This window comes from Haliaeetus albicilla, chromosome 16 (assembly GCF_947461875.1).
Source record: "Haliaeetus albicilla chromosome 16, bHalAlb1.1, whole genome shotgun sequence".
In the NCBI taxonomy this organism is placed as follows: Eukaryota; Metazoa; Chordata; class Aves; order Accipitriformes; family Accipitridae; genus Haliaeetus; species Haliaeetus albicilla.
Genome location: NC_091498.1, coordinates 26,798,967 through 26,823,815, shown reverse-complemented (window position 1 = coordinate 26,823,815; position 24,849 = coordinate 26,798,967). Strand labels below are relative to the sequence as shown.

The following is a 24,849-nucleotide window of genomic DNA, read 5'->3' as shown; positions in this document are numbered from 1 at the left end:
TAGCTATGTTTCTGGATTGACGGTTATTTTTCACATGTCTAACTTGAGAGGAAAAAAAAGCTACCACAAGTCTAGGCATTTACAATTTACTTGATTGTTTATGTTCCTCTTCACAATATTTACAACTGCAAAAGGTTGAAGTAAAATCATGGTATTTAATGGAAGCAGTCCTCAAAGGCATGATTAATGATATCATTAAACCTCATATTATTTCATAAACACCTTCATAAATCAATGTTATTTCCGTAGTGGGGTGAAGTTTAAAAATATCACAATGACTTACTGTCATTCAGGATGTATTTATTGGCTAGCCTAGGAGTTATACTCACCCAAGTGGCTACATTTGAAACATTTAATGGGAATAATGTTGGACTCAATCTCTGGTTGGACTCGATGATCTTAAAGGTCTTTTCCAACTGAAATTATTCTATGATTCTGCAATTCTGTGTTGACCTGTTCGCTTCATAATGGAAAAGGCAATGGAGGTGATCTGAAAAAACACCTTTAGAAAATTGGGATTCATAAGCTTTCATGATATACTGATAGTATTGAAGAGAAATAGGGTTCATCCTTGAAGGCTATTTTGTCCCATGTTTAGTGTGTTGGCCCTTTTTTTTTTTTTTTCCTTCTCAAGAAAAGGATTGGTTAATTTTCTCCAGTTTTGATGAGGCTTTTTAGTGTGTTTGTTAATGTAATAAGAATACTTGATGCTGGGTATTTTGTGGTGGTTTTTTTTTTTCTGTAAGAATATAAAACAAATTCAGAGGTTATCCAGTTTGATTCTACCTTTTATATAAAAAAGGAAAGTATGGGTACATTCCTGACTTACTCAAATATTGGTCTAATATATGAAACTGAATACCCTTTGTATTTGTTGAGATATTAGAAATAGATTAGAAAACTTCTGCTGTTACTGAAATAACTTATTATTTCTCTATTACTAAGTATCTTTTGGTTATGGTTTCTCAGAATTTATTAGAGTAATTATCCTACGTTAAGTTTTCTTTTGTAGATTACAGCTGCCAATCAGAGTAAGCTCATTCTTTAGCAGTAAGTACCTGTTACATCCATTGAGTATTGAAAACTAAATGCTCTTCAAAATTGAGCTGGTTTATACTTGATACTGTAGAAATATGTTTTCACATTAAACTTAAATGTCATGAAAACCATTGCAAGCTTTTCTTCATATTTTATGTGATTAAAGATTCTAATTATGATGATGCCGTTGACAGAAACATTTGAGATTTATCAGGTTCTCAGTCTGTTTTAATGTGCTTTATGAATGACATTTCATTTTAATTAGTGATGTACGGTATGTGAAGCCAAAGGCTTTACAGAACTTTTTTTTACAATTAAGAAGGTATTTTTATCAAGCAAACTCATGATGATGTGAGTAGTTGGTAAGACCTGCATGTTGTTGATATTGATTGTGGACATGATTATATAGCATAACTCTATAAAGCTAATGCTATTGATCTGACTTGTATAGCAGCTACTCCTGTTTTATGCTAAGGCTTGTGCTGGATTAAATGGGCAGTAGTTACTGGGCTGTTCTTTTTGAAATTAGCACCGGCCCAGCCTTGCTAAGGGTGCTTCCAGCATTGGGTTAACAATGCATACTTTTCCTCATCTAAAATTAGGAGCAAATGAAATGCATTTTTTTTTCTCTTAATAAAAAAGAAATTAAAAACTGTACCTGTATTTCACAGAATGAGGCATAGGAGAATTTTTCCTTTATGTTTCTAATGGCCAAAACCTGGAGGCATCTAAGACCTGGCTTCATTTAGAGTCTTTCTAGATTGGCATAATGTTAAGCATGCATTAAATTGTGCATGCTGATTTAATGATAAGAAAAGCTCATCATTCTGTAGCTCCATCTTTCCTGCCTGCTCTGCCAGGAACCTATGAGATGGTGTAGTACAGCTGGCTGTTCTGGCTTTGAGCCATGTAGGGATTTGCCTACATAACAGGAATCCCCATCTTCCTCTCGGAAGGAACACTTTCCGAGGCAGAAGTGCTAAAATAAAAGGCAGGATCTGATTAAACCATAAACTTTAACCACCTTTTTCTCCAATGTGAGAAATTTCTATACTTACGGCATACTCATTTCCACACTCGTGCTAAGTGCCAGAGGAATATTTTGTAGGGAAAGAGCCAATAAATGCAGTTCAAGTAGAAAAACAAGTTTATTCTTTTTTTGCTAAGTGTATGTATGTCTTTTATTGCAGATCCAAATATCCCTGAACAAGCAAGGTCTGTGTACCAAAGTTCTAGTTGGAAAGGTACAGATTCTAGAAAACACCCCTATGGAGAAGAGAGGAAGGAATAAAAATAATTTCAGTAAACAATTTAGTGACCCAGTTGATGATGTCAACCACAAGCTGTTTGCGTGCCAGAGCTGGGTAAGCATTGGCATGCAACTGCAAATGCCACCAAAACTAGCGTATCACAGAACTGGACTCTGACACACTAGCAGAGAATGAATTAACTTGTTAAATTTGAATCATGAGGGTAGATCATACTACTAGCGTAACAGCAAATGTGCTCTGAGGTTACTTTGCTGTGACTCACTCTTTCTGAGCAGAAGCAGCATGGTATTAAGGAATCTGTTTGAAATGACACAGAGGAATATACGGTGAGAGAGAGCAAAAGGGAGTAATTTTCTTTTAAATTGAGGCAGTACCTCATGAAAGAATTATACTCTTTTTTTGTATGTATCACTTAAATTGTTGTTAAAATTGAATGACAGTGTGTGTTATTCGCATTACCATAAATTTCTGTGGTAATAAAGTGATTCATCTTGCTACACGCAGTGACTCCAATACAGATGCAAGAAACAGTCTTTTTTGTCAACAGTAATAATTATGCTGTAGGGTCCATAATTACTGACAGTGTATCACTGCTTAAGAAATTGATCATTAAAGCCATCCAGAACAATTGCAAAATACATCATTTTACATATTATTCTATATTACCCATTGCTATGTCTAACTACTGTAGACTTTGGTCTCATAAACACGTCCGTTCAGGAAGATCTACAAAGAATACTTCCTGGAAGCCTTTCAAGTAGCGTAGCAGACATGATGTAGCATTGCTCTGTTCTGAACACGGCATCGTTGGTGCTATAGCCCAGTGCCGCTGCCTGCTCTGCTGGCACAGAGTATCCATTTCAGAATCATTGAGAAGCAGAGTCCTTTCTGCTCATACCTATTTAAACACCTATTGCACCTTCTGAGGCAGCAGCAGCTGACCTCAATCTACCTTAACCTCCTATTAAATTAATACTTAATCTGTCTGACCAAGAGCAATCATGCTGTGTTGCAGATCTGGAAGAACTGTCCTCGTTGGACTAACGAAGTTCTGCATTTCTTGATAGAGCAACACTTACACTGAAATGTACAGCGTGTTCTGGGAGCTTGGGGAAGTTTTTAAATGAAAGGCCCTTTTAAACTTTAGCTATTATAGTTAAATATGGGGAGTATCCTGCTAATCAAAGAACCTTCTTTGTGGACTCTTATGTTGAGATTTAGATAAGAGAGAGCCTTGCTGAGTGTGACATTCTTCTTCGAGTGGCACAGATTTTGATGGGGAAAATTCCTTGGAAGTTCGTGGCTCTCCAAGCAGCAGAAATGTTTAGATTACTTGTTTGTTTCTAGCACAGTCAGAGAGAGTTAATATATATCACTACGAGACTAAGATTTGTAAGAACATGCTGCAGAGTAAATTGTGCTGTCAAGCACAGAAATAGTGTAGAAAACCAGACTCTCTATGCTAATCTTCTGAGGATCTTTGACAGTGTGTACAGCAATCACAGAAGATCTGCTGATCCTGTACAGACAGGAGGCTTTAGCACTCTTCATAGCAAACTCCATGTATTTAATTTTCCTTGGCATTGAAACCATAGATATTTTGTGGGGGGTTTTTTTCCTTCCACCTTACATTTCTGGTAGAGTTCAATATTAATGTACACTTCTTCATTTATGTGAATATCCTTGCTCATAAAGATTTCCCAGATACTTTGGGGACGATGTTTTTTCTTCTGTGGTGTGTTTCCATATAGTTCACTTTGACAGGAAAGGCAGCAGTCTCTCAGAGGTCACGTTGGATTGTTCTTGGTGGAACAACTTGAGACATTTAACTAAGAGAGTAGCAAAAATTTCTGGCATTAACTTCTGAATGTATCTACAAGGTCTGGCCGGGATGGAGATAGTTTTCTTCATAGCAGCCCGTACGGTGCTGGTTTTTGGATCTGCGACTAAAAGTGTTGCTAACACCCCAGTGCTTTGGTTATGGCTGAGCAGCGCTTGCGCAGCATCACGGCCTTCTCTTTTTTCCCCGCTCTGCTCCGCTGCGGGCAGGCTGGGGGTGGGCAAGAGGCTGGGAAGGGGACACAGCTGGGACAGCCGACCCCAGCTGACCAGAAGGATATCCCATGCCATAGAGCATCGCACTCAGCAATAAAATCGGAGGGGCAGGGAGGTTGTCATTGCTCAGAGACTGGCTGGGCGCTGGTCTGCTCGTGGGAGGTGGTGGGTGATTGCCACTGCATCGTTGTTTTTTGGGGTTGGGTTTTTTTCCCCCCTTCTTTCCTTCACTTATTAAACTATCTTTACCTCGGCCGGTGAGTTTTTCTCACTCTTGCTCTTCCCATTCTCTCTCCCCATCCCGCTGTGGAGGGTCAGCACGCGGCTGCTGTGATGCTTAGCTGGTGGCCGGGGTCAACCCACCCCAATGTACAATGCATTTGTCTTTGAAGATGCGTTTCTAATTCTGTAAACAGTTTAAAGCTTTATGAAGAATTAAGAATTCCTATGAATCATGCAAGTAGCTACTGAATTAGGGCAGTATGAGACCTTGGCAAATGTGTACAAATATGTTTGCTTTTTTGTAATTTTATTTTTAAGTTGCAACAAGCAATTGCCCAGTGGCAAAGACCGACTTGCGGAGCGGTCTCTTGTCCTCCGTGAGTTCCCTCTGCTCTGCCTGTGGCCTGGCTGCTTGCTCCCTGCTTTACACCGTGGTTCCTAGTCCGCACAAACTGCGTGTCCCCTGTTGCGATGTGGCTCTCTTGCTCCCCAGCTTTCAGGCACGCTCCATTAATTCACTGCCTCATGGGACGGCTCCGTGCTCCAGCATGCTCTTTCTGCCTGACCTGCCGGTGCCTGGGGTGCAGTGTGACTGTAAGCAAAAGCAGGAGAAACAAACCCTGTCCATCATGGAGCCGAATACAGTGGACTCGCTCTTTAATAGACTTAGATTTTGCTCAGTGTTGAATTACTCAATTTTTACAAGGGTGGTGTGCATCAAGGCCCTAGATCAACTCAGAAGGTGTATAATATTGAGTTTCTCTTCCATGTAAACTGAGGAAAGCTACTTAATTTCCTTGTATGTCAGAAACAACTGTAAGAGTTGGGCTTTTTCCAAATCATTGCCCAACTATTTTGTTCTAACTGACTTTGAAATGTGGAGGGTTTTGCCACCGTGTGCTGCTACAGTGTTTTTTCACAAAGGTTACCTAATAGGTAGAAGGATTAAGAGCATTAATATAATTCCATAATGGTGAAGGGGAAGTGAATTTTGTAGCTTTGAAAGGAAAGTGTAAATATTTTACAGAATGGAATGCTCTTAGCATCTGTATTTTGGCTGCTTTTTTTTTTTTTTAAAAAAAACTAAATTCACACCTTATAGTGTACAAGAGCCTTTCAGGAGTAGATTTACTTTAAGTTTTTGTAGTGCCTGTAAGCATCCTTTGTGCCAAGTACCAGAATACAGTATGAGGCATACTTATTGCAGTCACAGTCATAAATTCGTATTATCGTTCTATAATCATTATTAAATACTTATTTATGATCTGCCAAACATGAACATTTAGAAATATATCTAATTGTAATTACTGAAGTGGAATAATGAGCATGTTTATGGATAATGTTAGCTGTATATAGCCTTGTTTTTGCAAATATTGACAGATTCAAATTTTGGTTGTCTGACAAATTCCTGAAATTCTGGGAAGAAATAGAAAATGGGAGTTAAATGGGATAAATATTAGTAAAATTATCATCTTGAAGGGATAGCTGTATTTTTTTTGATTTTAAATAATTATCACACTCGGAGACAGCCAGTCATACAAGCAAAATGTGCTAAAATAGTACATACCACCTTGAAAACTGAATTGTTAACCAGAGTAGCAGGTCAGGTGATTTAATTGTTTAAAAGTCTTACACTACATTTTTAGCAAGAATGTCGTAAAATAGATTCAGTATTATAACTGCTAAGTAATTTTTCACAGTCAGAGTTTTTAATTTCAGTGAAAAAAATTTCATAAAGCCAATTTTACGGGGTTTGGTTCCTTTTCAAATATTAATAGAGAAGTTGTATTGTGTGTTAATGTAGTAATAAGAAACAGTTAACAGTCTGAAGGTCAGCAACAGCTAAACACAGGAGTAAACCCATCATTTTTTCTCAGAAAAATCTGACTTTTGATATGAATTTTAATCTTATTAAAATGTGGAGTTATTTATGGTCAAGCTTAGATGTATTGATATTTCTTAATTGGAATTGGGGACTGAAGACCTGTGTAGCTGATAGCCTTATTATGTTTTGCATTAGAAGGCATATGTGAGAACAGTGGGAATACTCAAAATAAATGTGGTTTTATATATAAAAGTGATGTTTTCCAAGGAAGAAACTTGTCTGCCATAGGGAAAAATAAATACTAGGCTACCTTTCATTAGCCTTTGATCCAGCAGTGGTGGATAGTAGAATGGTAACAAAACAAAATCTGCTTGTTTTCATCACTTGTTCATTTCACAATAACATTTTCAATATTCATGAATTTCTGCGGGTTTACATGGGGGTCTCATTTTATATTCCTGTTCTTTTATGAAATACTTTGTATTAAGTGAGTGTGCTGATTTGAGTGCCATTAAATTTTCAGGCCTACGTTTTTGTAGCTTAGTGTAATTAAAGTAATATTAATGAGAACACTTTCATAGTGCTGGGGGTAAAAAGGAAAGAATAATGTTCTCATGGCACACTGTAGCACTTTCTAAATCTTAAACGATAAGGGTGATAATGTCAACAAAGTTGATGATAATGCATTATTTGGTGTGCATTGATGAACAGCTCTGCACTAGGACCGTGGCTGGGGCCTGCACACTGCAGACTGGGCAGCAGTAGACTCTGGAGTTGCATCCTTGCAAAGAGCCTTTCAAGTAAAAGAGGCAGAAAATCAGTTCTTTTTCCCCTTATTTCTTGTCACTATTACATCATCAGTTGTACTTTCCTAGACAAATGCACTTTGATTATTTAGCGTTTCCCGGTAAATTTTTAGAAACAGTAGAAATTTTAGAAATTATCATTACATTATTACAATTTAGTGTTAATGAGGATCACAGTTAACATAATGTTCTTAGTGCCTGATACTGTATGTGTAAGTTTAGGACATGTAGCCAGTCTGTTGTTTGTGGACAGGCAATACAAGCAGTTATTACGTTAAGTTTGTTCTGTCACCAACAAGGTGATATAATAGAGAACATGCTAATTACAAAAGATCTATGAGAGACAATTTGGAAACACAGACTTGTAATGTTAAGATGGGAGAAAGTCAGAACAGGGAATGATTTTTGCATCATTTTTAAAATGACACATTGAAAACAGGGATCCCCAAATCACATTTTTTTGTTTAAATTAACAATCCGATTTTTCAAACATTTTCACTGATACCACACAGTTGACTGGGGCATGCCTGGATGTAGGTACCTGAACCTAAAGCCAGGCAACACATATGAAAACCCAACACTGGCATGTGTCCCAGGAGAAAAACTAGAAACAGCTAATAGATTCATCAGAACTTGCAAACAGCTGCATTTCAAAGGAGAAGGTGTTCATGAATCCTTCAGGAAGCTTGTGAACATCTTTTGCTTGTATTCAATTTTGTTTGTTTGTTTGCTTGTTTGAGGGATTTTATTCATTTCTACCACTGAATTAAAATGTTGTTTAGCAATCATAATGTGGATGACGCTAGGTCCTGTCATTTGCTTCTGAATGACTGTATGACATATGTACCACAGAATCATCAGATTTAGAATATCGTGAATTTGAATTGTGGGATGTTGATGGAAGGATAGGTGGAGAATTCCTGGATTTTGTTCCCAACTCTGTATTCTTCTTTGAAGTTTGAATTTTTTAAACATTTTTGTTTAGTTGGGGAGTTGCTTATTAAGTGGATGAATCACCTTGAGCTTTCATAATTAGCCGTCTGTCTTTGTCATTGCCTAATATGGCAGAACTTAGGTTCTTTTTTTTTTTCTTTCTTCTTTCTTCTTTCTTTTTTGGCTTTTTCAGGCATGAATACAAGCAAGAGTGAGACAGTGAAAGAGCATCCACTGAAACCCTCTAGAAGATCTATGCCATGCCTAGCCCAGAGCCAAACACATCCTCAGAGCCTGAGCAAGCATTCGTCATTTCTGCAGCCAAATCGTGTGCAGCCACAGCCCCGGCCTCAGCCTCTAAGTGCAGGGACATCTACAGCTACAGTGGATGTAGTGTCAGAACGAGGTAGGAGGTTTTTCTTTCAGGCTTGTTCCAACACTGGGAATGGAAGGGATCTATGGGAACATAATTTGAAGTTTTGTGGTGTCTTAGATATAATTTTTTAGCATCTTTCATTAAATTATAGGGGCATCTGATAAGCTTTGATTTGTTTAGATATCTGCGGTTTTTTGGAGAGATGTTTTTGCACAAAACAGCTAGAAGAGCCATGGTACCAAGTCCTTGAGTCAATCTCTATAATGTTTGAAGTGACGCTTAAACTAATTTTTATTTTATTTTTCTGAATTACAACATTATTTCCTTCCCACTGAAAACAAGACAAGAAAGTGCTCCTGTATGCTGGGGAAGAGCATGAAGGTTTCTGTAGTCCATCCTAGGAGAGAGAGATTAAAAAAAATACCAGGCTTTTGGCAAGAAATGTCTTTAAGTATGAACATGTAGGAGCAGATGCATTCATTCATGAATAGCAGAATCAGGGAAGAGTGGTGTGGAGAAGAGTGGTATGGAAAGAATGAGAGAAAAGGGAGAAAATCCCTATGAATTTTAGCTTGTGTTGGAAAAAGGAACTACATTTATTTTAGGATTTCTATTTTAACGGATAAATATGCCTTAATAGAGAGACTAGTCTAGTTGGAGATCCCAGTCACTGTGTATGTCACCTGTTGCCAACTGTTGCCATACACTATTGCCAACTGCGTGTAAACCTTTATAGAACAAATTAACTCTGCTGGCTTCTGCTACTAAATTTTGATAAGTCCTTCCTTAATGTTCATAGGCACTAATTATTACTCTAGTAAGTTATTTCACCAAGTTAAACTTATCTCAGGAAGAGAATGAAAGTCTTCAGTAAAGTGATCTTGTTCTTTTTTTCCACCAATGGAAAGTGCTCTTCAAAATTTCAGCATAAAGTTTTTCATTTGAGTCACTGACAGCTTTGAAAAGTGTTTCTTTTACTTAAAAAAATACATGTGAATGCTGATATGAATATTGCATTTATTCCAGCTAAAGTGATGGAGACTTTGGAAAACAACTTGCTTAAGCTGTCTAATACAGAATACAGTGATCCATTTTTAGGTAAGTTTGTGTCTGAACTGAAATAATAATAAATTAATGATTCTTTAATTACACTTGCAGTATTTAGGTGTGGAAAGGCCATACTTACCCTGAACTGATAGTTTTTTTCAAAGAGGAGACTAAATGTGGGTAAAGAAATATGTGCTGTCATAAATTTCCTGATACTTTCTCTCCTTTTAGACTAACGGTAAATAGGGACTAAAGACAGACAAGTATTTTTTTCATACATCCAGTGTAACCTTTTCCCATAACAATCCTTCATAATACAATCACTTGGAAGCATGTGTTTGAAACTGCTTTGAAATAGTTGTTGTTGTTATTATTCAGTTATTATTATTCCTGTATAGCCATGTTATTTAGTATTGTCATGGCTGCAGTTATGTTGGTTTGGTTTTTTTTTGCTTTAGATAGTCATGTATATTTGCTTTAGATATTCATGTATAAAAAGTGTTAAAATTGGGGGGGGGGGTAACGCAGAAAAATAGCTATGATTTGGGCATCAAATATGCCTGCATTAATGCCATTTTGATACTTTAATTAAGTCAAAGAAAGTAGGAAAGGAGTTATTCTTAGAATAATCCCATCCTTGCAACTGCAAAATGAGTCTGTATATACACACACGAGTAGTAATTTGCAAGTTCCAAAATTAATTAATTTTGAAATTCCCTGGCTGTGTGTTACCCATCTGTAGTACACACAGATACTGCTGCACCTTGCACAGCTACTGTGAAAGATCTTTTTGCTCACAGTCAATGTAGCATCAATGTAGAAATTGTATCTTCATGGAGAAGGAAAGAGATCTGCTTTCAGAAAGCTATTTCTGCTCACTTCTCACAAGTTTTAGCATTGATTTTTCTTGATGCCCAAAATATATGATAGATAAGAGTCTCTTCAAGGTCTCCTAAAGAGGTAGCTACTGGAAATGTGAGTGAAATTGATACTTTCTCCAAAACAAAATCAACGTGTTCCAGAATCATGGCACAGACCAAAAATGCGGTGTGAAGATTGTATAAGAAAAATAATGTATCTCACTAAGGTTGGAGTTGAAGCTACTGCACTCTTTTGGTGTAATTGGTTTCATTGGGTAGGCAAGCACAGGTACTAGATGATTTCACTGTTATAATTTGCTTCAATTTGTTTTTATAGGCTGTTCTATTTTTTACTAATTGCTTACACATACACGTGCTGATATTACTGCATATTTATGTATGGCAGCAGTAATTCTTTCTCTTAGTAAGTGATGCACTGTTTTTCATTCACATCACCTAGTTTTAACCTGAAAAGAAACGTGGAGGGCCTAGCGATTGAGGAAAAGATAGATTGAGTCTCATCAGCTCAAAATTGTATTAAACTTCGGTGTGGATATTTCTCCTCTGCTCTTTGAAGAGGCAGAAAAAATATTTAAATGGTAGCCCTTTGCTAACTTGATTCATTAATTTGCCTGTGTTAATTGAGTCAATCCCAAATTAGATCACTGAAATCCGTGAAGTTATTCTGTATTTACAGAAGTGTAACTGGTTAGGATGTTCAGCTACAAGCAAGAAAGGAAACAGTATTTTTAAATAAATCCCAGAAGTCAGTAGTAAGAATTGCCTTAGATAAAAATCAGCATTATCAGTTAGGTTCATGAAGAGAAATCAGGGACAGTTAAAGGTGCATTTAAAAAAATGGCCTTTCTGTAGGCCTTCAAAATGACAGTTTGTTTGTGCTTAAGGATCGTATTTATGTGGGTAAAATTTGTCTCCAAGACTAAAATTCTTTATCCTGAATCTGGGGGTGGGGATGGGGTGGAAGTTCAATCAGCAATAGTCCTTTTTTTTTTTTTTACTTCCCCCCCCTTGATTGCCAAATAGGTGAAGACAGTGCAGCGCTGCTGCATGCTTTAGTCAGTACTCTGGCACTTTGATGGAGTTTGCAAAATAGGCTGATTAATGGATATCATCTTCTTAGTGAACCTTTTCAAACTGCTCTCCTGAGAACATGGAAGAATGTTGACTTAAGTGAATGTGGTGAATTTTTAATTAGACATCATCATGTAACTGTACATAAAATAGGCCAAATGGCTTTCTCCTCTTCCAGAATTCTGTCCATCGACAAACTATCTTCTTGTGAGGAGAGAATTAACAGGCATCAGATAAAAGTCTTTGGTGGAAAGTTTCTTTTTTATTTCTGTTGACTGTAGATGAGGCCATAAATCTGTTGGACTTGTTTAGTTAGTGACGTTGATGGATTTATGAAGTAAGAAGACAATGTATTACACCTTTGTTACTGCTAACACAGACAAATGGGATCAAGGACATTATGGATTTCTGTTCTTTTCTCTGTCAGTTTTAGGTGGTAAGTAGTGTTTTTAGGTTGAGGAATCAGTAAATTCAAGCAAAGTAATAGACATTGAGCTTCTGTAGCATATAGCATGAGCTATGAGGTTTCAGAAGCGCTGGAATGCTCAGTGCTTAGCCAAAGCTTTGTGGAAATTTCCACCCAGTGAAGGTTATGAGCAGGGCTTTCCGAACTTACCTAGGTGGAAATCACCTATTGCTTGGATCTGGACATTCAGTAAAACGTTATGGCTTGCATTTCTCAAAGCGTGGTTGTAGAATTTGGTGTTCAGTCCAGAGCAAAATCATGTTATTGCTTCTACTTACTTGAAAAAGCGTTTTCTTTTCCTATATGTTTGCATTATAGAAGAGTATAAAGTTCTGTTTAAGTGACCTTTGTCACTTGTTGAGACCTGAGTTCACAAGAGATAAAACTAAGATGTGGGTTCCCAGTTCACTGAAGAACATTAATCCCTCTGGCTCCACTGCAGCTTCTTTAAGTTTCTTACTCATCAAATCAGTGAAAGATTCCTGCTTTTTGACTGTTCAGAGAATGCCTTTTTACCTAAGAACTTCTTCAAGAGACCAATATGCCTGCTGACCAACATAATACAGTTAGTGAAAAACTAATTACAGTGAATATATTCTCGACAACAAGACACATTTATTTTTGTCGACTCATTTAGCTGCAAGTAGCTAGTCAAATCCTATAACCACACACGGGGGAATTTTCTGAATAAGCTTTTTGATGAGAACATTCCAATTTGTCAAGACTTCTTCAGAAATGTTTATACAAGGTTAGAAGAGGGTAGGATTTCTTGCCATGAGGGAGACCACTGCCGAGTAACCAGTACCTTGCTGCTGAAGCTGCGTGTCAGGGAAGTGGAAGACTGAGGTTCCAGTTACTGAATTGTACAGGAAAAGACCAACTTTCGTAACATCAAGTAACAGACTGTCTTGAGGTAATACTTGAAACTTTTCCTGAAAGGTGCCTAAAGTTTTTGTTTTAGTATGAAATATGAAGACTTCAGAGCAACTTTTATAGAGGTAATAGAAGTATTTACTGCCTAGGTATGTAACACAGGAGAGATGCTTATATGAGATGACAGAGACAGTCAGGCTTAAGCCTCAGTGTGGTATTTTAGGTAACAAGAACAGTATACCTGTGATACGTTACTTACCTGGACTACTCTCTCATATTGATGCAACAGTCACAAATACCTGAAAGGTATAGATTTAGCAAAACAGGAAAAGACTTTTTCGTACTTCTTTAGAATTGAGTGTCAGGACTTTATAACAGGTAAATACAAGAGAAAATGAAAAATACTTGTATGTGTAGATACATGTAAATTTGTGTTACACAAGAACCTGGATGTTAAAGCCTGAACTCATTGCTGTAACAGTATAATTCCAGTGTAATCCATTTTTTAATACATTTGAAAGTCACACCAATGACGCTCAGACATTTGACATTCATTCTCTCAAAGGGAATTGAACATTATACTTTTTTTCAAAGTCTTCTGTCTGTGGATACTTGCTTAAAAAATGTAGTGTATATTTACATTCCATTCTGTTTTTACTGTGCTTTGTTTTTCTTCTGAAAGGCATGCTCAGTAATCACTTTGATTGTGCCAGCTGGATTTAAATGACATCGCTTTAACTTCAATTACTGAATTTCTGGCTTTACTGCAGCTACCAATAATAGCTTTTGGCTCTAGGTGGAGTTGAAAAAAATAAGTGGGGAATAGTTAGTTCCTAGTAGCTATATAGTAACTACATACAGAGAGTCACATTAATAACAATCTGTTTTCCTCTAATATTTTTAGGTTCTAGAAACATAACAGACAAGTTAAGGTTAACTAATGAGTTAGTTAATCGAGGAGCCGCTCCCCTGGTGTGGGGGTATGTCTGTGTGCACATGCATGTATAAAGAAACAGTAACTGGTAAATTTTTAAAATTATGCTTTTCTTCTTCCTTAAAGGCCATCATATGCATAAAGGGAATGAACCTTATCTTTGAATGATCACAAATTTGGCTGTCTGTCTTTTCTAAAAGAAATCTGAGTGTAAACAATTTTGATGAAGGTTATTTGCACTAGAAGTTTATCTCCACGAACAGTTGAAAAACCCTGTTCAGTAATCTCTGTTAACATTATAGGAGGTGGCTACTACATATCTTTTGGAGTTTTGAGTGTGCTTCAGAAATAAGTTGACTGAGATTAAGACAATTTAGCAGTTCTTTATTGTTGAACTGAAAATGAAGTACTCTAGTTAAGCTGAAGGAAATTTACATGATTTGCAGGAGAATTTGTTTTACTTTCTTTCAGTAATAACTCCTCTTTTGTAAGAGTAACTTTTTTCTTGCCATAACTGTAATAACTGCATGAAAAAACTTTTTTCAGTGCTCAATTACAGAAGTGCTTGTAAGTGGATTTTTATAAGGTGATGTTATGATAAACCAAAATGGACAGAATAACCCGTGCAATATATACAATGTTTACGTGAAAGGAGAGACTGAAATGTCACGGAGGATATGACTCAAGAAAACCAGGTTCAGTTTCTGCTTCAACAGAAGTGTGATGTTTCCATTGTGACTTCTAGAATAATTTTTTCAGAAGCTTGCGGTCCTTAGGCAATGCCTGCATAGGTAAGGGCTGTCACATCTATTCTGACTGTGTTGTGAGATGGCTGAAAAACTGCATTAGGACTGCATGAGAAACATTCTGTGTAACGGTTACCACTGTCTGAAAGCTTATGAGAAATTGTACATTAAGAAAAGCCTGCGCTTGTCTGTTATGGTAGGTTTTGATATATAAATACACATACACAGGTAGCTGAAAAATCTTCTATGTTACATATATAATATAGTATTCCAGGTACACAGCAGAATCAAATAAGCAGACCTAAATCCATCACAATAGCACTTATCCAGGTGTCTAGTGATATCCCTCTCCAGGTTTTTTATTGTTTCTAGGACTAAAATTGGGACAAAAGAGGATTAATTTCTTGACCAGTAATCCCATTCTTAATAAAGCTTTGCAAGGCCCATCCCTAAATGTGTAAAGGCTCAAAGGATTGACTCGAGTCATCATATCAAAGTTTGTGAAACAGAAACTATTTAGGAATAATTTTTATGTTAATTTTCCTTTCCATAACTATGCCACATTTTAATTGAAAAACATTTGCCATCCTACACTACAGTTATCTAAAATATATTGGTGGATTGTGTGTTGCAGAGAAATTGAGACAAGTGCTTTTTAACCTCTGTCATAAAATTAAAACGCACTCCTGGCTCTTCAGAAAACTATAGTAGGAAGAAAGGTAGACAAGCAGTTAAGACGACCCAAAAATGAAGATGCAAAGTGTAGGCCAGAAATCAATTTCTACACTAAATGCTTCTGTGTTGTTAGGTAAAAGACTCCCAGTCTCTCCAACATTTTATCCTGTAAGTGCCCTTAGGGCAAACCTTCCTGTCAAGCATCAAGCATAGCAAACCTATATGTCAGGAAGTGTAGATAGGTTTTTGTGATGTATGAAAACTGAAGTTACTCATCATGCCTCTGTATTACAAGACAGCAAATCAAAGCAACTACTAGGATGAAGAGATCTGTTATCTGCTTGAATAATGCTTGAATCTTTTATAAATCACTTTATACTTGAGTGGGTATCCAAGGTGATGATACATATTACTCAGTTACATGTTCAGGTATGCTAACAATTATATGGGTGCATCCACTTTAAGTATGTACCTAACTAAAGATAAGTCCTTGACTTATTGAATTGAATAGTGAAATTCCCATTGACTTCATTGAAATATGATTTGGTGTCTGCCTCTAGAATTAGAGGCTGTCACACTTTTCTATGATTTAATATCCTCATCTTTATTTAAAATCTAGCTGGTTTTTTTTCTAACTTTTGCAGTATTAGGGAAAGCTACACATTTTAATAGAGAAACCTGCCTTTTCTGACTTGGAAGTCATAGTAGTATATTAATTTTCCTTTCTTTAACATATCACTTGGGGCTTAGAAATTGTATATATAACTTTAATGATTTTTTTTAAATAAAACTTTTTATGTGACAACAGTTCAGAAGGCTCTCAACTACCACCTAAGTTTTAATTAACATAATTGAATAAGTCAAATATATCAGCAAGATACTGTCCATTGGCTATAAGAATTGTTTAAAAATGCATTATAGTTGCTTTGTATTGTTGTTTACTCAGTTCTGCAAGGACATAGTCTTTTAAATATAAGATTTTGTAGGAATAATATTTAAATCTTTCTCCTGCTTTTAGTAGGTACGCTGAAAACTCATATAAAGAGGTCGTGTAAAGGGTCATGCACATTCTGTTTGCGTTAGCAATAATATTTTACCTGGACAGCTCTATTGGGTTTCCATGGCGAGGTTTGGTAGCGGGGGGATCAGGGGTGGCTTCTGTGAGAAGCTGCTAGAAGCTTCCCCCATGTCCGACGGAGCCAATGCCAGCCGGCTCCAAGACGGACCCGCCGCTGGCCAAGGCCGAGACCATCAGCGACGGTGGTAGTGCCTTGGGAGAACAGATTTAAGAAGGGGGGGGGGAAACCCTGAGCAACAGAAACTGCAGCCAGAGAGAGGAGTGAGAATATGTGAGAGAAACAACCCTGCAGACCCCCAGGTCAGTGCAGAAGGAGGGGGAGGAGGTGCTCCAGGTGCTGGAGCAGGCTCCTGGCAGGACCTGCGGCTCTGTGGAGAGAGGAGCCCAGGCTGGAGCAGGTTTTCTGGCAGGACTTGTGACCCCGCGGGGGACCCAGGCTGGAGCAGGTTTTCTGGCAGGACTTGTGACCCCGCGGGGGACCCACGCTGGAGCAGGCTGTGCCTGAAGGACTGCAGCCCATGGGAGGGACCCACATTGGAGAAGTTCATGAAGGACTGTCTCCTATGGGAGGGACCCCACACTGGAGCAGGAGAAGAGTGTGAGGAGTCCTGCCCCTGAGGAGGAAGGAGCAGCAGAGACAACGTGTGATGAGCTGACCGTAACCCCTATTCCCTTTTCCCCTGTGCTACCAGTGAGGAGGAGGTAGAGAAAATTGGGAGTAAATTTGAGCCTAGGAAGAAGGGAGGCGTGAGGGGAAGGTATTTTAAGATTTGGGTTTATTTCTCGTTATCCTACTCTGGTAATAAATTAAACTAATTTTGCCCAAGTCAAGTCTGGTTTGCCCATGACGGTAATTGACGAGTGATCTCTCCCTGTCCTTATCTCAACCCACGAGCCTTTCGTTATATTTTTTTCTCCCCTGTCCAGCTGAGGAGGGAAGTGATAGAGCAGCTTTGGTGGGCACCTGGTGTCTAGCCAGGTTCAACCCATCACAACAGCCCTGAAAAAATAATAAGAAATTGTGCAAGGACCTCAAAAAAAAAAAAAAAAAGAGTTGATAAGAATGAAGGCAAATGTCCTTTAGATGTCCTTGTCACTTAGGGGACATGGCCATGAACATACGCAAGTCCCATCCTGCCATTTGCAGTCTTCCCACTGCAGCAGAATTTTTTCTTTTTTTACAACAATCCACCCTACCACACCCCACCTCCCCGTTTTTCCTTTTTTCTTTACTTCTCTGGAGGTTTTGCAGAGTCTCAAAGTTTTTCAGGTAACTCTAGATCTGCCATTTACTTTAACGTTAATGTAGGAGAGCTGGTTTTAGCGAAGAGTCTCCCCTACAGGGCAGAAATTATTTTGTGTGGGTTTTTTTTTTTTTTTTAATGATCCTGCAGTAAAGGAGAAATGGAAGAATGCTTCATAAACAGTTATATACACTCTTTACCAACTTTGTCATATTTTTACATTGACTAAAGGGTTTTTTTAGACATTTCTGAAAATTTCTATTCACTCTAGTACCTTACTGAATTAATACCTGCAGTGTAGATTAACTAAAAGCTAAATACACCACATCTGTTCAGCTGATATATTTCAACATATAACCATTGATCACTGGCTGTTGTAGAGCAGTATTTTAATGATCAGACCTACTCAGCTGAGAATCTGATCAACTTTTTCTAGCTCTGAAGAGAGGAAAAATAATGAAACCCCCAAACCTAAAAATGTTTAATAAAAAAATTGCGAGCACTTGGAAGTCCACTGGTGTATACGAATGGGACACTCCTGGCTCGTGTCTTTCAGATATGCCCAGCAAAGCACAGGTGGGATGGCATTTATTAACAGCAGAGAAGAGAACATACGCTTGGGGAGGGGGAGACAGGCAGTGGTCTGGGGTCTGTTAAGAAGCCATCTTTCTGTTAATTGGTGTAAAAGCCTGAGCTTCTGGAGCAATATGAATTGGATTTGGGTTTTTTATTTCCTCCTATGGCTTCTTGTCTACACCCTCCCCCTCCCAGAGTCAAGCAGGCTAGTTGTGTTGGTTGGCATTAGAGCCCATCCAAGAACTACAAGAGCAGGGAGAGCTGGCAGTTAATTCTCAACAATAACAACCAAATGAGTTGTCATAGGCCAGGGAAGGCATGATGAGAAATAAAAAATGAAGTAAACAGTAGCTTTCCCACAGTGCAGAGGGAAAGAGCTTGAGGCAGGCAGGCTTTTCTCATGACATTTTGTGGAGCTGCAGCCAAGTAAAGACTCCATCTTTGAATTTAAAGATGGATACTCATAATGCAAGTCAAATAGAAAGACTGTTAGTCCATGTCATTGCTTTTGGGATATGTTACGTTAAAAATATTCTTGGGCAGTTTTATTTTCTCTCCCCTGTCCAGCTGAGGCGGGAAGTGATAGAGCAGCTTTGCTGGACACCTGATGTCTAGCCAGGGTCAAACACTCACAACAGCCCTGAAAAAATAATAAAAAATTCTGCAACTCTAGCCATGACATTCAGGGATGCTGTATTGGTTTCACTTGTGGCAATCCCAAGTGGCAGTTAAAATGCAAAACAAGTAATAGAGATTGTGGAGGAAAGGATGGAAGAAAATAGCGTTACTTTATAGACAAACATTGTATAAAAATGTCATGGAAGTTTAGAAACTGCAGTTACTGAGGAAAGACTTAGAGTCAAATCACTGTGTATTGTAGTGTGCATTGGTGACACTAGAAACAATCAAGCTCAAGTTCATTTAGGTTGTGTAAGTTTACCTTTAAGGGAATGCAATTTTGGCTTGGTGGGTGGGAAAATTACTGAAGAGAGACTTCTCTTTTATTAAAAGTGGTGGATATCTTTTTACAGAAAAAGCACCAGGTCATAGAAAAATACAAAAATATAGTCAATGCTACTAGTGGCAAAGTTTCTTTTTTGTCATCTTCTCTCAAGATCTTTTCCTAAACTCAACAAATTTCATTCTCTATTCTTTAAAAATTTTAAGACTAATCAAAAGAAATTTACAGAAAGTTCAACTTAAGAAACAGAATGAGCCTCCCAAAACATACACGCTTTGAAAACACACATGCGTTGCAATTGTTCTTTCTAACCTGTTCTGGTATAGAAATATGATGCAATCCATTGAACTTTTTCTTTCAGTATAATTATTTATATTAAAATTTTGTTTTAATATATGCTGCAGAAGAGGTAAATGGGACTACTAGTCTATTCAAAGTATCTACAAAGCATACTTTAGGTGTTTTGTTGACATTGATGTCTAAAACTACATGAATGTTAAGAAAAGTGCACACTTTTGAATATACTTTTAAAATATGGATTGTATGCTACATCTCTCAGCCTGACATTTTTTCAGACAGGTGTAGCAAATGCTTATTCAAGTGCAATGTTTAAATGCTATGTTTTTAATCTTCATTCCTCCCCTTTTTACTGTATTGATACCATTACTTTGTGGGACAGTGCTTTAGGTGCATAAAATAAGTCATCAACTGCTGAAAGATACAATAGCAAGTATCATTAAATTTTGTATAAGAAATGTACCTTTTAAATTCTAAATTTCTCTATTTTCGTGGGGGTTTTTGTTGCTAAAACGTTTTTTGACTACATTTCAGGCAAGACTGCAGGTGTCTCTAAATGGAAGGTTTTTGGTTTTTTTTAACAGAGAATGTGTGCTACAATTTAAAAGCTCTGTCCTTGAAAACAAAATGTTTAGCAGGTAAAAGTATGTTGAGCACTAAGGGAAAACTTATTTCATAACTTTAAATTGTTTAAATAAGACATTATGTACTTCTGCAAAGGTTTTTTTGCAGTATTAGGTGTACTCATAATGTCTAATCCTGTAAAACTTCCCTCATAAAAACAGACTTTTAATGTAAGTAGAGTCTTTCTTTCAGCTTAAAGGGCTTATGTAGATACAAGAGTTTAGGTTTCATAGGCCTGCCTCTTCATTTTACTGGCTTCTATTACAAGTTCTTCATCTTTAGTAAAGCTAAGAGCTCATCACATCTGGGCATGAGTCAAATCTGCAAAGTTGCTTAAGTCTCCTGTTTCCTACTTTGTATACCTACTATTTGAAACCTTCTTCACAGTCTTTTTACTACATTCATTTTTGTTGACCAGAGAGTAACCTATATATTAGGTTAAAACATTTTTTAAAATGAATAAAAACTCTTGAGTTTGGTGCTCTGACAATTAAAACAGGCTATTTTGTACATTAAGAAATCCCTTCACAGATTTACTGAGGTTAATATCAATATCAGAAATTACTAAGGGCTCATTTTGTGTAATCATTATGTAAGTAGCTAAACTGCAGAAAAAACCAGCTCTTCGTAAATGTTCCAGTTTAATATTCCATCTCAGAAATGTTTAGGCTACATGAGATAATTGTGGTTATTTTTTTTCTGTAGTACTTACTTTGGAGAGTTTAACTGAACAACTTAATGAAAAATACTTTGTTGTTGCAGATGAGCTTTTATGAATACAAAATTCAGGAAATTCAAGATTGTGGTTCCCACAGCAACCATGACTTGTTTCTTGGCTTCTATTTAGGGTTTAGAATTACTGGGCTAAATGCTGTTCCCATTCCCCCTGACTTTTCCCATGTTGATGCGAAAGCTGAGATGAGAACTTGGCTCAGGATTTGTGGGTAACTTTTTTGTCTGAATATGTTTCTATTTCCAATTTGTCCAAGATATAATTGTGTGGGAATAATTATTCCATCTTCTTCATCTTTAAAATATTTTTTCAAGACTAACAATTTTCCAACATTCATTAAAATTTACATGGTCCAACATTGTACAGACATTACGCCTCATTTTACTCATGCTGGGTATATACAGTAAGTATTGTCATAATTTTTTGATGGAGAATGTGCACAGAAATTAAATGTCTGGAAAAATGTCACCCTTCTGACAGAGGATGTACAGTGACTCAGAGACTTGAGTCCTAACGTGCTTGCAGTGGTGATGCAAGAGGAAATTTGGTCTTTGAGAGTGGGTCGTAGGGAGCTTTGAGGAAGGTCCTCAGTCACGTGCAGCTATCTTAGGATACTCAGTTTTTATAAAAACTTCTGCTGAGGAATTAAAACAAATCCAATGAAAAGGAAAACACTTTCTTCATGGTGTCAACTATCTTCTACCACCATCAGGTACACCTCTTAAAATGTGTTCTGAAGTGGTCACTGCAACACCTAATATGCAGATTTTCAAATACCGTACCTAATGATGAGCAGCATGTATGTAGGGGAATCAGGGGAATTTTGATTGCTTGCTTAAATGTAAAACATGAGATGTTACTCCTGTCTCCAGGATGCACCTGCCTATTTGATAACACATTTTGAGTCCCGACAATTGTGAGTCAAGCGCAAAAGCGTTTGAATATTTGCTTTATATCACGTTGTGTTTTTTTTTAAATACTGTAAAGAATGTTGTGGGCTTTTTTGGTTTGAATGGTAATAAAAATGTTTCTATAAGCCTTCTGCTAAAAATAGAACTCACTTCTAGTTTAAAACAAACATAATGACTTTTCAAGTAAAAAACTTCTGCAGGAAATGATAGAATATAAGTTACTGAAAAGTGGATTCTTAAAAGGAATATTCAACTGTGGCTGTAACAATACTGTTAGTTTACCATAACCTGAAATGAGCCCACTGTTTTCTTCTCTTTTTTCCTTCAGACATAGGAAAGGACAAAGACACATACACAGATGATTCAGAACATGGAAATTACGATGCTCGTACAGATCAGTCATTGCTTATTCAAAACAAGCTTACCAGACAGAAAACAGAACCTCGGACTAAATCATCTTTAAAGGTAACAGACACGTAAAATTATCAAATTTTATCAATAGTGAGAATGTGCTTAAATATTTTTAAAATATAATTTTTAAGGGATTGGATAAGTTGCAGCTTAAATAGGCATCTCATGATAAGAAATTTAGGTGGCTCCCCTATTATAGTTTGACCTACAGAATCAGTGAATGGAGTTCTCTGTACCAAAAGCAAACAAAATTACATAGAATCAAGGATTCTAATGATTCGTATCGACTCATATAAGAGACAGTAGCCTACTTTCAAAAAATATATATTGCACAGAATTTAGGACATAGGATTCCCAGTATGGAGTGAATTCATGTCAGTTGGGAGGCCTCAGGAAATTATGAGAGTTTGGAAGAACTAAGTTCATGTAGCAAATGATCAGTTGAGAGTGATCTGAAGTGTAGGATTGTCCTTCTAAGCAAAATCCAAAGTATAGCTAGACACATTGAATGAACGATAAAATTCACTTATGTGTAGCAGAGCGTAGGAGTATTTTCAGGAACCTCAACTAAAGCACTGGAAAAGCCATCTCACCAGATAAAACTGACTTGTTATCTTGCTGAGTAATAACCTAATCACAGTATTCATCACAATGCATTTTCTACAGCAGTTCATCCATAATGCCAAAGAATTATGATGGATTTTCAGTTCAAAACATGTTTGGTTTTTTTGTTGTTGTTCTTGCTGGGACACCCTTAATTGTCTTTTCCATTAAGCATAATTGTTTGTAAATATATGACAAATGACCTAACCTCAAGAAGTTCTGAGTACTTTTCTTCTTCAAGCATTGGAATTAGTGTATTCTGCAGCACAACTTTTTTTACCAGCAATTCTCTTTTGGTATATAAAGGCATGAATAATCCCATGCTACAAATCTAGAAATGCTTTAAATAGCTCTAAGTTTCTGTGCTTTGCATACAGTATACTCTTCAGTAGGTCATTATACAGTTCTGTCATCCATTATGCCTGTGGCAGTTTGTGATTTTAGCATTGAACGCATGTTTCATGAGAGTCATGTAACTGTTGTAAAGCTTGTTTTCTCAGTCATGCTGATCTGCATTACTACAGGATTCTGGAACATAGGTAGCAGGTTGATGTGATCTCTAAGACTTCGTTTCATGGGAGGCTTTTAGAAAAGAACTTTTATAATAATAGCTATCTAATAACTTTTATATAGGTTTACAGTTAATCGTATTTACAGATTGGAAATCTGTGATGTGAAAATGAAACTTCGGTAATGACAGAGAAGGTTTATATTTTAATCTAAACCATTGCAGTGAGAACTTTTTGTGTTCAGAGGTGTTTTGTCTGTTTCTGCAAGGCTAGCTGAATTAAGACAGAAATAATAATGGATGTTCTTGTTTGATTTTGTTGATTAGATAGACAAAACCTTTTATGTTAAATGTGGCCTAAAAGACAGAAAAAATAATGCAGAATTTGCAGAATATAGACTATGTTATAGAGCATTATATTTTTAATATTTTAAAATATTTTTCATAATGGGTAAGACTGCTACCAAAAAAATCTGGTAACAGATTATCTAGTAACAGGCATTTCATTGTGCTAAAGCAAAATATTTTTTGTATTTTCATGTAAAATATAAAATCACCAGTAGCTGTGTGTTCTCCAAGGCCTGCATTCAGGACTGATGTGAAGTTTGTAGGCAGCCAGTATGCTAACTTTCTTTCAAAGTTTAAAGAGGAGCTTTGTATTTGTATTAAGTTTAAACAAAAATGCACTTTTTATGTCTCAGTCTTCTTATGTCCTGACCTACCGAACAAAGTGCTTTAGAGTTTAAAAACAGTCTTCTGAAGCCACATCTGGCTTTTAGCCTTGACAACTCCTTTTATCACAGCAATTACTTTGGAAACTTCCTTCTGCTTTTATACTGTTCTCGCAAATGAGGCAACCAAGCAGGATTCTCCTGTTTACTGTTCGCCTGCCTCCACAGGAAAAAGGCAGAGGGGATTTAGATTAGTCTTATATTAGAAAAGAAAGTTACTACTTTGCCTTTGGATTATTGTACAAGTCTTTGTGGCAATTAGTAGATGTCCAAGGGAAACTTCTTCCCCAAACGGATATAAAACTAGCAAAAGGAGGCTTCTAATTCTTTTCGAGACTTGTTGAAAGCACAGAAGACTGCTCTACAGCTTTATAGCTGGTAAGTACTCTCATATATTTGGAAGAGAAACTGATCTATCATGATAAAGAAAGTCTCAGTCTGACCAGAGAATGAAAATGAGAAACACTGCATTGGCAAAAGCATACAAGGATAAAAGCGTATTCTTCTTCTCTGCTTGTTAATGATTCTAATTTAGACTTGGTTTGGAAGGGTTGTTTTATGCCTGAGACACTCGGGGAAAAATTGCTAAAAAAAATTATTTGCAGTTAATTCTTGGTACTGTTATCTGTCTCAATGATGAGCTACTTGAATACTTCCGCAATAACGAACTTGTCTTGCTGACATGATGAAAGCCAATACACCTTTTTTTCAGGAATTGTTTAGTGTTTCAGATCACATATGTGATGTATCACTTTCCATAAATCTGGTTTGTATTGCTGCAGTTTTAAAGCTTTAGAAATATCAGGTATCTTTGATATAGCATCTGGATGCCAACATTCATCTTGATAGTCATCTACTTTTCTCATTTCCTTGATTATGATTTATAAGTCATCATCTCCTTTAGTGTAGGCTGGTATCATTTCAGAATCCACAGATTTCATACTGAAAAATCG

At 36.9% G+C, this 24,849-nt stretch overlaps 1 protein-coding gene across 1 annotated transcript in view; it reads left to right on the top strand.

The window, feature by feature from the left end:
• Window positions 1–24,849, top strand: part of ANO3 (anoctamin 3) — a 146,149-nt gene that overhangs the window by 42,731 nt on the left and 78,569 nt on the right. Inside the window, exons 2-4 of the mRNA XM_069804062.1 lie at window positions 8,344–8,556; window positions 9,553–9,624; window positions 21,972–22,108. Of these exons, the coding sequence (XP_069660163.1) occupies window positions 8,344–8,556; window positions 9,553–9,624; window positions 21,972–22,108 (422 nt within the window). The remainder of the gene's footprint in view (window positions 1–8,343; window positions 8,557–9,552; window positions 9,625–21,971; window positions 22,109–24,849) is intronic.